Here is a 15,203-nt window from a genome sequence, read left to right as displayed (position 1 = left end):
TGGGGCCACCAGCCCAGGCTTGACATCAAAGACAGCCCTGAAGCACCAACTACAGTGAGTCTGGGGGACGCTCACTGCCTCCACACAGGAGCCAGGTTAATCTTTGTCTCTCCTGTCTGAGCTGAGCTTCTAACTACCCCATGCCCACTGCACCCAGCCTTATCCCAATGTCTCCCATATTCTTTCAGAACTCTCCTGATCATCCCTCACGCACCCACTGAATATTTGGTGAGCATTTGTCCTGGGGGTGCAAGGCGGTGTGTCAGGAGCCTAGGGATGTGTGCCCTAAAACAACCCAGGTCCTACCCTTGGGAAACTCAGTCTAGTGGGGGACACTGACTCTGTTACACAGAAATACATACACCTAAACAGGAATCGGCAATACAGAGAGGAGAACGCTCTCACCCCCCCAAGAATCATCATCACAGCTCCAGCCCATCCTCAGTGTTTGGCAGGCAGTGTTTGAAACATTTGACATCTATGAACTCATTTCATTTTTACTTGAACCCAATGAAGTAGGCCAATCATCACCCCTATTTTATTATCACTGGGGCACCAAGGAGGTAAAAGACTTGCCCAGAGGAGTGAGTTTCAAGCCCAGGCAGTCTGATCCTAGATTCTGGGCTCGTAATCACTACACTTGACTTAGTTCTTCCCTACAAACCAGCATTGACGTTTTCGCTTTCCTGAGGCCAAGGCTCTCCTTGCCTAGAGCACACAGCCTCCCTTGTACTCAGAGTGACACTTCATAGGATACATTTGTGCAGGTCCTGGGAGGTGGTCCTGTGCGGGAGTTCAGGGCAGAGGCAGAAAGAACAGACCTGGGTCCAGCCCTGCCCTCTGTGTGATAACACATGTGACCCAGAAGTCCCTTTACTTTTTTGAGCCTCAGTTTCCACTTCAGTAAAGTGGAAGGGGAAAAAATATACTTATGGACTTTTTGTGAAGATAAAATGAGGTCACATATGAAAGTTTCTTAGCCCAGTGCCTGGCATAGAGGAAACACTCAAAAATTTATTATTGTTATTTTAATGAGTATAACTCTTGGTCCATAAACTCAGGCGTATAAGAAATATCACATGTCTTTATGTTCCTTACATCACCTTCCATCTGACTCTGTTGGAGAGACAGCACATCCAGTCCCCATCATTGTTGGCGCATTCCCCAGGGACATGCCAAGGCCCAGAGTCTCTCTGGTCCTCACCAGCCTGTTGTCCCTGCCTGCATGATCACTCTGGGTCTTGGGCTGTGCACCTCCTGCCTCATTTGGACACAAGAACCCAGGCCTCCGTCCCAGACCCCAGGGAGCCACACACAGCCACCCCTCTGAGGTCCAACCGCTTCCTCCCGCCACACCCCCTGAGCTGCCTACAGCACCACCCTGCCTCTGGCATCCGATGGTCTTCTGTCTGTCCATCGCCCTCAGAGGCTCTCCTCGCTGGCCAGAACACCCATCCTTAACCTTTCCTGTTTGCTCACAAAAGGCAGGAAGAGGAGGTGTCTTCAAGTAGCTTCTGATTCCTGTCCAACTACAAGCTCCGAGACCAGGAGATATAATGGCCTGGCCATCGGCTTGGGACTGAGAGAAGGAAAAAGTTCCAAGAGCAAAACACAAATTAATGTCTCAAAAAGAGTATCCTGCCACGTTGGCTGTCAAGGTGCTGAAGCATTGGTTCGTCTCCTATAGCTTTACCTTGGAACCACTCAAGGAGATTTAAAACAGCTAGTGCCCAGGTTCTACTGCTCAAGATGCTGATTTGGGGTTGGGCCCAAGCACTGGTGTTTTTCAAAGAGCTCCCCAGGGGTTCAATTGTGTAGCAGGATGAAGAATCCCAGCTTTATAGGTTTCATGCATAGAAGTCTGTCTTCTCCAACTAACCTGAAGACCTTGAGCAACTAGAACCATTTCATATGCCCAGCAATGGGCCATCAATGCTGGGGGGCACTCAGGAAGCATCTGGTCAAGTGCCTCCATTTTACAGAAAGAAAAACCAAGGTCCTTGATGGAGAAAGGAAGAAAAAGTGTCAGGGCTGCTGCAACGTGCAGGGATGCAGGGAGAAATGCTGCAGTGATGGGAAAACCCCACAGTTTTGTAACTGGAGGCCTGGAGGTATTTTGAGGATCTGAGGTCCTCTCTTGAGATTTCCGGACCTGTTTTCCTGTTGAAGGGACAACCCTGCATAGGAACCAGCAATGAAGTGCCTGCAATCATGGCAGCTCTAACAAGGTGACCCTACAACATGGTATTAACCTCTTTTTGCAACACCTGGCACCTCTAGCGTGAGGCCAGCTAGAATTCTGATGGAGCATCTAGGCAGCTCATGAAATAAAAGTCCCACGTGCATGCTCACTCAAGTCTGGTCCTCCAAGAATCCCAGGAACAAGGACCACACACCAGCCTCTTATTGCTCCTCTCCCCACAGTCTTTCACAGATAAGGTCCTTCCAGCCTTGCCTCCCATCCCTAGGGCCAAGGGCAATCAAATAGCCGGTGGCCAGGAAAGACAGTGACCCCACTTCTTCGGGGGAGCACAACCACCCTGTGTCTTATGGGGCCTTCACACACGCCGCAGAGGCTGCTGGCACGTGGGTTTTCACCACCCACACAGAGACGCACCAAGCCGAAACCAAAGACGCATTTTTGCCAAAGCATCACCAGAACAATAAAAAGCCACTTGCCAGGACCAACCTCAAGAGCTGGGTGAGCTCAACCACCAACTCAGTACCGCTGATTTTCCACCCCCCACCCCCCAGCATCCCTGCCTATGAGGCCCCGCGGTCCTCTCTTACCTGGGATGATGGCGACTGTGTCTTTCTCCCAGGACACAACGCTAACGTATTCCTGCACTGAAGAGGGGATGAGGCACTTGAAGACGGCCACGCTTCCACGCATCGACCTTTGATCCTCCACCCGAACGGTGTAGGGTTCCCTGAAAACTGCAGACAGGTTGCGGGGTGGAAAGAAGAGGGTGTGGTGTCACAGGCTTGACTAGGACACGGTGGGGGGGCCTGAGAAAGCCATCTCTCAGCACCCCAGGCCGCACTTCCTTCACCTGGTCTCCCACCTCCCACTTGCCCCGCCCGGAAGTTCCTGACAGGATCTTATTCCTGCCTTCTCAGCAACCTCCTTCCCACCCCACCAGACACCCATTCTCCCGCAGAAATACCCAGCCTCCCTCTACAGGACCATAAATCCAACTTCTAGCTTTTCCAATTTTGGTGAGTTTTAACAAACTGCATTAGATAGTAAGGGCCTGGAGGGTGGCACCTACGCCCTGCAATGGGATTGTATTCAACAAGGGCATGTGTGGTTTCTAAGCAAAAGTGCCGGAATCCCTCTAATTAAACCACACTTGATTCCCTACATGATTCCTGGGCCCAGGGTGGTAAGAGTTTGGGACACGATGACCATCATTTGCCAAAAGAAAAACTGTGACACATGATCTAAAAAACAGATTTTTGTGCCACTTCAAAGTGAAAGGCAGCCTGGGAAAATGTAGTTGACATACAGAACTTTCTGCAGGGCTCGGTGGTTTATAAGAACAATGGGAGAGACTACTTGACACAGTGATGATCTCTGAAAACACCGAACCCCAGAGACATGGGCGATTTCCAAGATTCTCCAAAATAAAGCATCCTTGCTGGTTTCTCCCACCTCCTGACACCGCCTACAGCCTGACCCCCAGTCTTGCCCCCAGCTTCAGCAGATCCCTTCCCCCACAGTGTGCAGTGGAGGTCTCCTGCCTCGGTCCCAGGGCTGGCTTCCGGGGCGCTGTCACCTGCAGGTGCTCTATGTATCAGGTCCCATGGGTGGGCTGGACCAACCTTAGGGGTAGGGCCGAGGGGCCTGCTTCTGCCTCTCTCTGGTCCTCCTCCGCTTGGCCTCTCCCCAGGGCCCTCTCTGTCTTTCCACCTCTTCTCTGCCAAGCAGAGCTGGTGCAGCCAGAGCCCCGCTGCTTGCCGACCTTGTCCCTCAGCAGGCACCTGGGCTGTGTGCCCTCCTGCTCTCCCTGCCATGGTTGCCAGGGCGATGCTCAGGGCCCTGCAGCCCCTCCGGCTGTGCACCTGCAGTCCCTCTGGCTTCATCAAGAGCTTCTTAATTGGCTGTGTTTCCCATCAGGCCAGCCCTGCCCGTCCCTCCCCAGGTCTTTATTCTTTCCCTCCCTGTGTTGTGGCTGTGATGGGAAGAGACACAGTTGAGGTGCAGGATGGGAGCATGGAAGGAGGCACTCCCCGCTCTGTGGGGCCATGGTCCACCCTTTTGTGGGCTGGACATCACACTGCCTGCAGATGAGGGGAGAGCGGAGAGGAGGCTGAGGGGAGGGAAGCAGAGGGGAGGGTGGGAAGGGCTGGGGTTTGGGTGCACACCCTGGAGACAGTCCTCGAGAGCCCGCAGAGACCTATGGTTACAAGCATCAAACAAGCAGGCCCTGTGTCCTCCTCTGAGCAGCAGTGTAACCCTGGATAAGAGCTCGTGAACCTTCTGGAGCCTCGGTTTCCTCATGCATAAAAGGAGACAATAACAGCAGCATGGAGGAGGCCTGGCACGTGGAAAGCACTACAGCAATGCAGCTTGTCATTACAGCCATGCCTCTGTGATTAACTGGCTAGGTGCCCTTTGGGCAAGTGACTTAACCTTTATTTGACTTAGTCCCCTCCCTTGTAAGAAACACCAGACAGGATTATTGTGAAAACTATATCCTAACCCAATAACAGGCAGGTATTAGGAAACGGGACATGGCTTGCTCTTAGCTCAATCCTCCAGGCTGTGGAGGCCAGAACTGGGCTCCAAATCCTGGCCTCAGGGCTCCCAGTCCAGCACCTGGTGTCGTGTTAGGGGAATAGTGCTGCTCCTGAAAAGAGGATCCACGGGGAGCCCCAGAGGAGATACCTAAGCGTGGCTCTGGGTCCTCAGAGCTCATACTCTCACACCCCCATCCCCCAACCAAACCAGTGGATGAAGACCAGCTCTTTAATTAAGAACTCCCACCCCACCTCACCCTTACACACACCCCTTCCCAGCTACTTGGAACCTTCTACGTGTGAGAGGCTCTCCTGAGGTGGAAGAATCTTAATTCCACAGAGCGCTAGCTCACTGAATCATCACACGGAGTGATGACTGAAGTAGGTGCTGGCATCTGCTTTGCAGATGAGGAAACTGAGGCTCAGAAATGTGTGTCTTCTGCCTAAGGTAAGTGGCAAAGCTAAGATTCCAGAGCACAACACAACTTTCCTTGAGGACCTGACTCCTTGCCAGGACAGGAAGTCAGAGATATCGCAGGATCCATCACTAGGCATGCAGGCTGGAGAGACTTCCCCGGAACCCACTCTCCTCTGCCAGGAAAGATGGCATGCCCAAGCCTTGGAGCCATCGCAGTGAGCTGGCTAGAACATTATCTATCCTCTCCCACTCAAAAAGCTCTTCTAAGAAAATCACTCCCCAAACTTCCATGCTTTATTACTATTCGAGGCACTTTATAACAGATTAGGACTCACCAGCATATAATGACAACCTAGTGAAGAGTATCTCATCTAAGCCATGCCCTCGCCTCCAGACCTAACCCAGAGAAATGAGACTTTCTAGTTTCTGTAAAGAGAACAGCTGAGAAGCCCTCACTTCCTTGCTTCCCTCACCTCTTCCCAAGACCAGAATGCTTCACTGCTAAGAGTTTTCCAACATGAATTTTACCTAAATGCCTCTTCTCATGAGATATCTTATATTCAAATGTCTATCAACAGTGGAATGGATAAATAAAGTGCAGTATAGTCAAACGAGACTATACAGCAGTGAGAATGAATGACATATAACTTCACACAGCAGTAGGGCTAAACCCCACAAACAACAGTGAGCAAAAGATTCAAGAGAATATGTGCTGTAGGACTCCATTTAGATAAAGTACAGAAACAGGCAAACATCTATCTTGTTAGAAGTCAGGACTGTGGTTTCCCCTAAGGGTGGAGTGACTGAAAAAAGCATGAAGGGGCTTCTGAGATGCTGATATCTTCATCTGGATATTAAACTTTGTGCAAATTCATCAAGCTATATACTTACACTATGTGCAGTTCTTTTATATACTCTCTTTCAATAAAGGGTTGTTTGTTTGTTTTTTTAAAGAAACTCACTGAATTTTTCCATGAACCAAGTACTAAAATGAGCACATTACTTAATATAAATGGGCCCTATCTCCTTGGACCATCACATGTAGTGATGAACAAGGTGGGTGCTGGCATCAGCTTTGCAGATGAGGAAACTGAGGCTCAGAAAGGTGTGTTCTCCACCTAAGGACACACAGGAAGTGGCAGAGATAAGATTCCAAAGAACAGCATGATTTTCCTTGATGGGCTGCCTTGCCTTCTTCCATGTTACACACACATCCTCAAAACGACAGGCGCTGCCGGCTCCCCATTCCCGCCCTGTAGGGGAGCCCGCATCTGGTCCTTTACCTGCTTTGACGCGGATGTTGGGACTCCGGATCTTGCCGGCAGCATTCTCCGCGGTGCAGAAGTAGTCATTGTCGTGGATAAAGCTATTGAAGGCGGAGGGGGAGACGGGGTAGAGCTGCAGCGTCCCGTTGGCGTGGACGTGCCGGATGTGCGGCACGTCGTAGATGTCGTCCCCCGTGGCCAGGTACCATCGAAGGGCCGCACTGGGGGAGCCCGCGGCCGGGCAGGGCACCACCACCCCCACGGAGCTGGAGAAGGTCACCTGCTGCAAGGAGTCATTTACAAAGTAGAGGCTGGTGCCGACATCTTCAGGGCGGGCTGCAGGGGAGGGGAGAGGCTGGTTAGCGCCTGCTAATGATACCCTCGTAGGCCCGGGAGGCTGCAACACCCACGCTCATTCATAAAATGTTCAAGCGCCAGTCATTCAACTGCACTATGAGCACTGACTGTACACCAGGCACTGGCAATGGTGAGTAAGAGACAGTTCCCACCCTGCAGAAGCTTCCAGCCTAGCACAGGGACGGCAAAAGTTGAAACATCTCGTCCTCCATGCCAAGCCAAGTTCACGGACAGAGGTGGCCACCACTCTGCTATGGTGAAGGGTCCCAAGGCATAATCCATGTCCCCGCACCCCAGCCGCCCATCAACACTTTAGGAGAGACACTGAAATTGCTTAGATAATGGGTATTTATTGAGTACCTATTATACTTAGGGAGGTTCACCCCCGGTCCCTTGGTTCATCTGTACACCACTGAGAGGAGACAGTACTGCCTCTTTTTTTATCGTTCCCTTTTGGAGGCTGAGCAAGTTATGTGATTTGCCTGAGATGACACAGCTAATAAGCTACAGGATTGAAATCTGAACCCACTGCTCTAAAGAGGATCTTAGCACGCTTTGTATCACACCACAGCCGAAAGGTAAAAGGTCAGAGACCGTGTTCTACGAGGAAGGGCTACACGAAGCGGGGATGCTGGCCTGGATGAGAAGACTGCGGAGCCTTCTTCCCCTCTGGAGGTCGATTTGTAAAATGTGTTGCCCCAGAGGATGGGATGAGGACTGGCGGCACCGTGGGTAGACCAGTCCAAGCTTGGGGACTAGAGACACCCACCCCTTCAAGTCTAAAACCATCCCCGACACTGACCAACCATGGAATTCCCTTCCCCTCTCTGACCCTTTGCTCCTTCACTTGTAAAATGGAGGGAGGATACACGAGGCTGCAAAGACCCCGTGCATCTCTGACATGTTGCCACTGCAACACTCAGTCACACGGGTGAACATGCTCACGACTGCAGCTACCTGACGACATCAAGGCCGCCTGACAAGGAGGACAGCTGTCTGCAACTCTCATCCCAGCCCAGGGCCTCGGTCTTGCCTGCCCTGGTGGGAAGCAGCCCCGAATGGTGGAATCAGGGCCCTCCCTCCCTACCAAGGAGCCTGCCCCCTTAAGAAGGGCCACCTCTGAACAAGTGGAAGCAAACCCAGAGGAAGAGGGGGCCTGGTCCCAGGTCTCCAGCTGGAAGCCACTCCCTCTCCACCAGGAAGATCAAGGAGCAAACAAACCACTCTGCCGCTTGTTTAAAGAACATTGCAGGGCACCCAAGTTGACCTCAATTTCCACAACTTTATGGGGAGGGGAAGGGCCTGCATCCGACCATATTAGTATTCTCGGCTTAACTCTGAGCCGAGCCTCCAGGGAGAATGTACCGGGCAGCTCATTGAGGAAGGCCATTAAGCCTCATTGGTCAGAGCAATTCACATCATTTCATAAAAAGCTGTGATGAAGCCATTAGCAGCAGCACTGGAAAACACATCCATGGGCTCCTTGCTGGGGTGTCAGGGGCATCCTCTTAGCTGCAAATGCATTTGCCCTCCCTACCCGGCACTGCGTGCCCATAGCGGCTGCAGGGGGCCGAGGGGGGTGCCGGGGCACAGTGGGCAGCATAGCTTTCCCATCCACGTCCTCACGCTGCCTCCCTGGTGACAGTGTCAGTGCTGGTGGTGGAGAAGTCTGCTCCGTGGAAGAGGGGACCCCAGTGGGGACCCTTGGAAGCCTGCCCAACTCACAGGGACTAGAGTATTCCCCAAGGTCATGAAATCATGCCATTCTGCAAGTAAGCAAACTGAGGCTTAGGAAGTTTCTCTTCGGATCCACACTCCCCAAGTTCCCAGGAGCCTGCTCGCCTTCTGAAAGACTTCTTTATTGACATTCAGTCAACAATTATTCGTTAAGCATCTTCTACATGCCAGGCACTGTTGTAAGCACTTTACTCGTATGACTTTTAATCCTCCCAACAACCCTGTGAGGGAGGTATTATTCTTTTTTTTTTTTTTTTTTGCGGTACGCAGGCCTCTCACTGTTGTGGCCTCTCCCATCGTGGAGCACAGTCTCCGGACGCGCAGACTCAGCGGCCATGGCTCACGGGCCCAGCCGCTCCGCAGCATGTGGGATCCTCCCAGACCGGGGCACGAACCCGTGTCCCCTGCATCGGCAGGCGGACTCTCAACCACTGCGCCACCAGGGGAGCCCAGGAGGTATTATTCTTATTCCAGTTCACAGATGAGGAAACTAACGCACTGAGAGATCAAAGAGACTTTCCCAAGACCACATGACCAGTAAGTGAGGGCTCTGGGACTCAGACTCAGGCAATCTGAGCCCGGAGTCTGATTTCTTAACCCTTAGATGATTGTAACCACTGCAATAATAAAGAGGGGGCTTATACCTCCCTCAAACACCACCTGGACTCCAACTTCCCTTTTCAGCTGGCCAAGAACAGGATTAATATATCCACATGCCTGTGCACGCACGTGCATGCACACCCCCTGGGAGGGGGCCCATGTTGGACTCAACATTTCAGACAATGCTTAGCCTGTGGGCACAGGAACATCACTCTGGGGTTCTGGGTACTTCCTGAGACAACCTAGTTAATCAGACACCCTCACCGTGGCAGTTTTATGGCTTTTGGAAGCCAAATCCATCAAGGAACAGAAAGAGGCATAATGTAGACATTATGCCTGACAAATAGACTTAGGAAGCTGAGAAAGATCCCTGACAGAGAGGAACTCAGGAATTGTCTGATTCAAGGGGCAGCGTAAGAAAATATTTAAGCATCAGTATGAAGTAGCCCTCAGTGATGATAAGACCAGCAGCAATACTACTAGCCAGGGGATATGGGGATGTATGTATACGTATAGCTGATTCACTTTGTTATAAAGCAGAAACTAACACACCATTGTAAAGCAGTTATACTCCAATAAAGATGTTTAAAAAAAAAAACTACTGCTAGCCACCATGGATTTCACTAACTACAGGCCAGGCTGGGTGCTAGACCTGTTACAGGTGTTCTCTCACTTAATCTCATGATTCTCTAGGGGATGCTATTATTATCATCCCATTGTACAGATAAGGAAATCAAGGCTCTGAAAAGTTAGCTAATTTACCCAAAGTAACCCAGAGTGAAAGTATTAGAGCTGGGCCAGAACCCAACTTTGCCGCCTTCAGAGCCTGGGGGCGAAACTGCCCTTCTGTATGAACCACACTGAAGACAAAAGGAATCAAACCACAAAATGTGGTTTTCCAGGCTGGGTATCCCTCCCCATCCTTTCTTCCATCCCAAACCCACGGTCAATACACATTCCTGGTCTTCTCTCCTGGCTGGAAATCCATCCCACCCTCCCTGCAGAGACAACCCCTGGGGACCAGGCTTCTCTCGGCTCCGGGCCCCAGGAAGGACTGTCAGCCACAATAGCAACAGCCTTCCTGCTCTCTGGGCCTCCGATCCTGCCAGAGCCAAGGACACGGGGTTCTCAGCAACTACAAATGGGTAGATGTAATTGATGAATTGACTGGGATTGTCCAGCCACCTGTCAGGGCTGAAGAAACAGCGGATTTATAGCAAAAGGTGAGTAGCCTCATATTTCTCCCACCCTGGTATGTGAGCTGCTGTCTTCTGGGTCTGGGGGAGCTGGGGAGGATTAGACAAACCATTCATTTCAGCTTATAGCTCTGACAGTGCATTGCCATTATGAAACATCACCCTCAGGTGTAAAACAATAGCATTTTGCACTTACTTGGGGCTCATATTTTACCATCACAAGGCACCTGTCAGCCTGGAATGCAGAAGCCTTTAAATAAATATTAATTCAGCCTCACCCCACCTGCCAAGAGAAAGGAATAAGCAAATCCATAAAGGAGAAACTGAGGCACTAATCCCCTGAAATCTCTGCCATGTGCTAAGATGAAGGTTGGCACAGGGCACCAGTGAGTGGCTGCAGTAGCAATGGGTACGATCAGTCACCAGCCACGGCAGGGGGAGCAGCAGGGGTCTGGGGGCCTCACCCCCACCTCACAGAGTCTGGAGAGGCTTCAATGGTGGCAGCTTTCCCTCCTCAGACTCCTGTTTGAATCTTCAGAGCAGTGACAAAGCCTCAGCCAGCTCTGAGGAGCACAGAAGCATGGGATAATAGTCAGAGACCCAGGACAAGTCTGACAGTGCTACCTTCCCTCCTGGGGCTCATTCCTGACCTGCTGTGTGACCTCAGGCAACCCACTTAGCCTTTCTGAGCCTCAATGTCCTCATTCACAAAAGGGGGGACTGTACCACCTTACCTGTCCCCCAGGGCTGCTGAGCAGGTAAAACAGGATGTGAAAGTACTTGGTTCCCCATAATGAGGATGCAGGACTAGGAGGGATGGGATTGTTATTCGCATCCCAGTGGTTACCGGAGGGGACCAGGGAGGTGAAAGTTACTGCAAAGGGTGGCCAGGGCCCAGCCCCCCCTGCAGTCCCGCACCCGAGGGTGACTCCTGCACCCTTGAATGCTCTCCTCTCCCAGGTCCTTCCTGACCCGAGGCCAGGAAAGACTTGTTCCTTCAGGAGATTTTTACCCAGCACAAGCCACATGCTCAGCAGGACCCCAGGTATGGTGGAAAGCATCAAAGGCCAGGGAAAACGGTCCCCACCATCCAGGAGCTTGCAAACGAGATGGGGGCAGAAGAGGGTTAACCCACCGCCCAGGGCAGAGTTCGCAGAAGGGTTTACGGCCCTTTCCCTGATTTCATTTTGGCTGTACACCTGCTCCCCTGGAGGCTTAGTGGCCTGGCTGATGGTACAGAGTTCTCAAAAGAAAGGAGACTCACTGATTGAGCGCCTACTGTGTGCTACAAGGGCATTTCCTCACATAATCCTCACGCAGAGGTACGAGGGGGGCTCTGTGAGTCTCATCTTACAGGTGAGGACAAAGAGGCTCATGGGGGGAGATTTTCCAAGATCGTACAGCCAAGGAGGCCACTAGGCCAACATTCAGTCAAAGTCTGCCTGGCTCCCAAGCCCGAGTTTTTTCCAACACAACGCTGAAGAGTTCAAAGTTTGGGACCTTATGAGGATTTTCTTTCATTTCTTCTCTGGAAGCCAGTCCAAATTTGGAAAGCAAATCTTTGGACAGGAAACTCTGACTTTCCCAACTTTTCCCTAAATCTCAGCCATCCCCAGCTCTTTCTTCCCTCTGCAGACAGAACCAGGCAGATTTACAGAGAGAAGGAGAGGACAGAGAAACACTTCATAAATAAAGAGAGAGAGATCAGACCAACAGCAAAGCTTCTTCTGGTCAAAGGGGAAATGGATTTTTAATAGAAAATGGAAGTTATGAGCTTGGTTGTGATGTGACAGACGCCCAGACTTAAACCCATTTAATCTTCTCCGCCGGGTAACATTGAGCACCACCCTGATGCCGTGTTTCATAAAACAGCCTCCAAATGGCTGGGAGATTAGAAGCGTAGAAATAGCACAGCAATATTTTTAAACCAGAAATCGCCCCCAGGCATTTGGGCTGCCCCAGGGTCACCCCTGAAACCTAAATATCCATCGCATCAACTCGTCCATCTGCCCTGCGCTGTCTGGCCATCGGGATTAGTTTGGCGAAGGAAACTCAACACCCACGCAGTCGACACCCAGGGGCCCCCCACCCCACCTGCCTGGGTTGGGATGGAGGTGTCTGGCCAACTGAGGCTTCCACCCAGGTGCACTTTGAATTATCCCCATGTCATCATCTCCAATCATCGTAAATGACAACCTGAGGGGACTGAAGTGTTAACGCCTCACCACCTCCACAGGGAGAAATGAGTCACTTCTTCTCTTCCTTTACAATATTTAGTCTCATTCACTGGATCTTTCATCCAGGAGCATCTGCCAGTGCTGGAGTCCCTGTCACCTGCACCCGCCCGAGAGATGGGCAAGAGCCTGCAAGGGGTATCCAGCCCTGGGCATGGGGAGCGTGGCTGGATGGTGGCAGCAGGGAGGAGGAATGGGCAGGGGTCCCCTGCAGGCCTATGAGCTCCCCGTCTTGGTCACCACTCTGTCCCCTGGGCCTAGCACAGCACTAGGCACTTAGCACAGTGGTTAAACGCCCAGACTCTGGTGCCAGGCTCCCCAGGTTTGAATCCTTGCTCTGCCCCGTACAAGCAGGGTAACTGCAGGCAAGATTACCTCACCTCTCTACACCTCGGTTTCCTCATCTATAAAATGGGGGTGACTATATCTACTTCAAGGGTTGTTAGATTGGATGAGATAATATGTATGACAGTTTCCGGTATGTATAAGTGGTAGAGGTAACCACCTAAGTATTCACTGCTGTTGTTGTAAATATTATCATGATAGCAAGTAGGCAGGAAGTATATCCCACAACAAATACCTCTCAGCAATGGTGATGATGATGATACCTTCAGACAGTAGTTCTCAAACATTTCTATGCATAAGAACCACCTGGAGAGCTTGTTAAACATGCACATCCTCAGATACCAGATTCACTGAGTCTGTCCTAGGGCCAGGGAACTCTATTTCTGAGGCAGGCGGTCCTCTGTCTACACTCAGAGTAATGCTCCATAGGAAAAAGATTTGCCATCCTGGACTTCAAACCGCTCTCCCAGCCACAGACCATTCTCGTGGGCTTGCTTAACAGAACCTCAGCACCTCATTAAGTAACTTAATTTGGCGATCGAGTTAATAAAATGATAACGGCGTGATCAATACACAGAACACTGCCACAGCTACACGGCTCCCGGGCCGCACACAGAGCGCTGGTTGTTTTAATGCACATGTGAGGTTCCTTAGATTCATTTGCAAGGTTGATTACTCCACTGCATCTCCACACACAGGTTTTCATAAAAGAGATGTAGTATTTGTCTTCACTCTGTTCTTATTCCATAGTTGGAAAAACCGGGTCCAGAGAGGATCAGCCAGTGGGGTCTCAGGTCAACCACCATGTCCATCCAAAACTCAGGTGAGGACCAGGGAGATGGGGTCTGGCCCCTCCATCAGAAGACCCCGTTATGGTGTGTTCACACCTTGGAGACAATCGGAGTCTAGATTCTGAGGAGGGGAACGGCCAGTCTCCCCAGACAGCATCTGAGCATTTACAGGCAACCAGAACTGGTTGTGCAGCTGGGACCAAGTCCCAGACCTTCTGTCCCCAAACCTGGCACACTTGCTTTACCTCTATCCTCACCATCATTGTGGCCACCATTTCTTTTCAGCACTAATTGTGTGCCAGGCGCTGTGAGAAGCCCTTTCCTTACATTACAGTGCATTTAATCCTCATGAGCACCCTCTAATGTAGCTACTGCCCAAGACCCCATTTTACAGATAAGAAAACAGGATCTTCAAGAGATCAAGTAATTTCCTAGGTGGCACAGCCAGGGCTGACAGAGCAGCATTTCAAACCCAGGCCTCCCTTCCTCCGGCTGTGTTTCTCAACACAGGAGCACTACATTCTATTCTCAGAATGTCTCCAAGATGTGATCGTCCTATAAGGCGGGTTTCTGATGAAGGAGAGCCATTTGGGGAATGACAGTTCTGAATTCTTTGGGACTGCCCCAGGCATCAGACATTTCATCCCTTATCATCGCTCCCTGCCCTCCGCTATATCCTCCTTACTCTAGTGGCTAAAATAACCAAAAAGCATCCCCCCAGTTTCCAAACAGCCCTAAGGAAACAGTACCATCCCAATGAGAAGCACTGCTCCAGTGCCCAAGTGGTCACCTCTGTCCATCGCCGGGGTTTTTTTTTTTTCTTAAGATTCTTAGCACAAACATAGTTCCTGTAACCAGCAACCAGAAACCTCTGAGATCCAGTAAAGATCAGTCATCCTTCAACCTACAAGGCCCCTCACCATCAGCTCCAGGAGAAGTTATGAGCAACAGCTGACAGTCAAACAGACTCTTTAATCTTCCAGCCCCTTCTAGACAGGGCCTGTCAAAGGAACGCCCCTTATGGCCAGAAAGGTCTTTCCTGGGAGTCGGCTCAGACAGCACAGTTGTCCCCAGAGATTCCTAGATTTAGACTCTTCACACTGGAGAGACTTAAGAGATTATTTTGTTCGATCTCCTCCATTTACAGATGGGGAGAGTGAGGCCTGGAGAGTCATGTGCCCCAGGTGCACAGCTGGCCAGTGTCCTGGCCGGAACCAGACCCCGTCTCCACCGCTCTTGCAATTCTGGTCGCTCCACTTTCAGATCCCAGCAAGGCAGGCATGGAGGGCATCATGGAGAAAGGAAATGATGTCACAGGAGGGAGCATTAGCGGGACCAGGGCTGCTGGCTGCCCAGAGGAGAGGGCTCAGGTGGGCAGTTCATCTGTCTACAAGTAGTCAAAGTGTTGTCAGGTAGAAGAGGGTTTCACCTGGATTTATGTGGCCTAAAAGGTAGGAACAGAGCCAGTGAGTAGAAGGTACAGGACCAAGAAAGTGGCTGACGGTAAGGGTGAGAGT

General features: G+C 51.2%; 1 protein-coding gene across 1 annotated transcript in view; it reads right to left on the bottom strand.

Moving 5' to 3' along the window:
- Positions 1-15,203, bottom strand: part of DSCAML1 (DS cell adhesion molecule like 1) — a gene marked incomplete at both ends in the record, with an annotated part of 340,933 nt that overhangs the window by 318,421 nt on the left and 7,309 nt on the right. Inside the window, 2 exons of the mRNA XM_079708702.1 lie at positions 2,791-2,937; positions 6,445-6,762. Of these exons, the coding sequence (XP_079564828.1) occupies positions 2,791-2,937; positions 6,445-6,762 (465 nt within the window). The remainder of the gene's footprint in view (positions 1-2,790; positions 2,938-6,444; positions 6,763-15,203) is intronic.

The sequence above is a fragment of the Hyperoodon ampullatus genome, assembly GCF_949752795.1.
Source record: "Hyperoodon ampullatus genome assembly, chromosome: 7".
In the NCBI taxonomy this organism is placed as follows: domain Eukaryota; kingdom Metazoa; phylum Chordata; class Mammalia; order Artiodactyla; family Ziphiidae; genus Hyperoodon; species Hyperoodon ampullatus.
The sequence above is the reverse complement of the archived record's forward strand: the minus strand, read 5'-3'. Positions and strand labels throughout refer to the sequence as shown.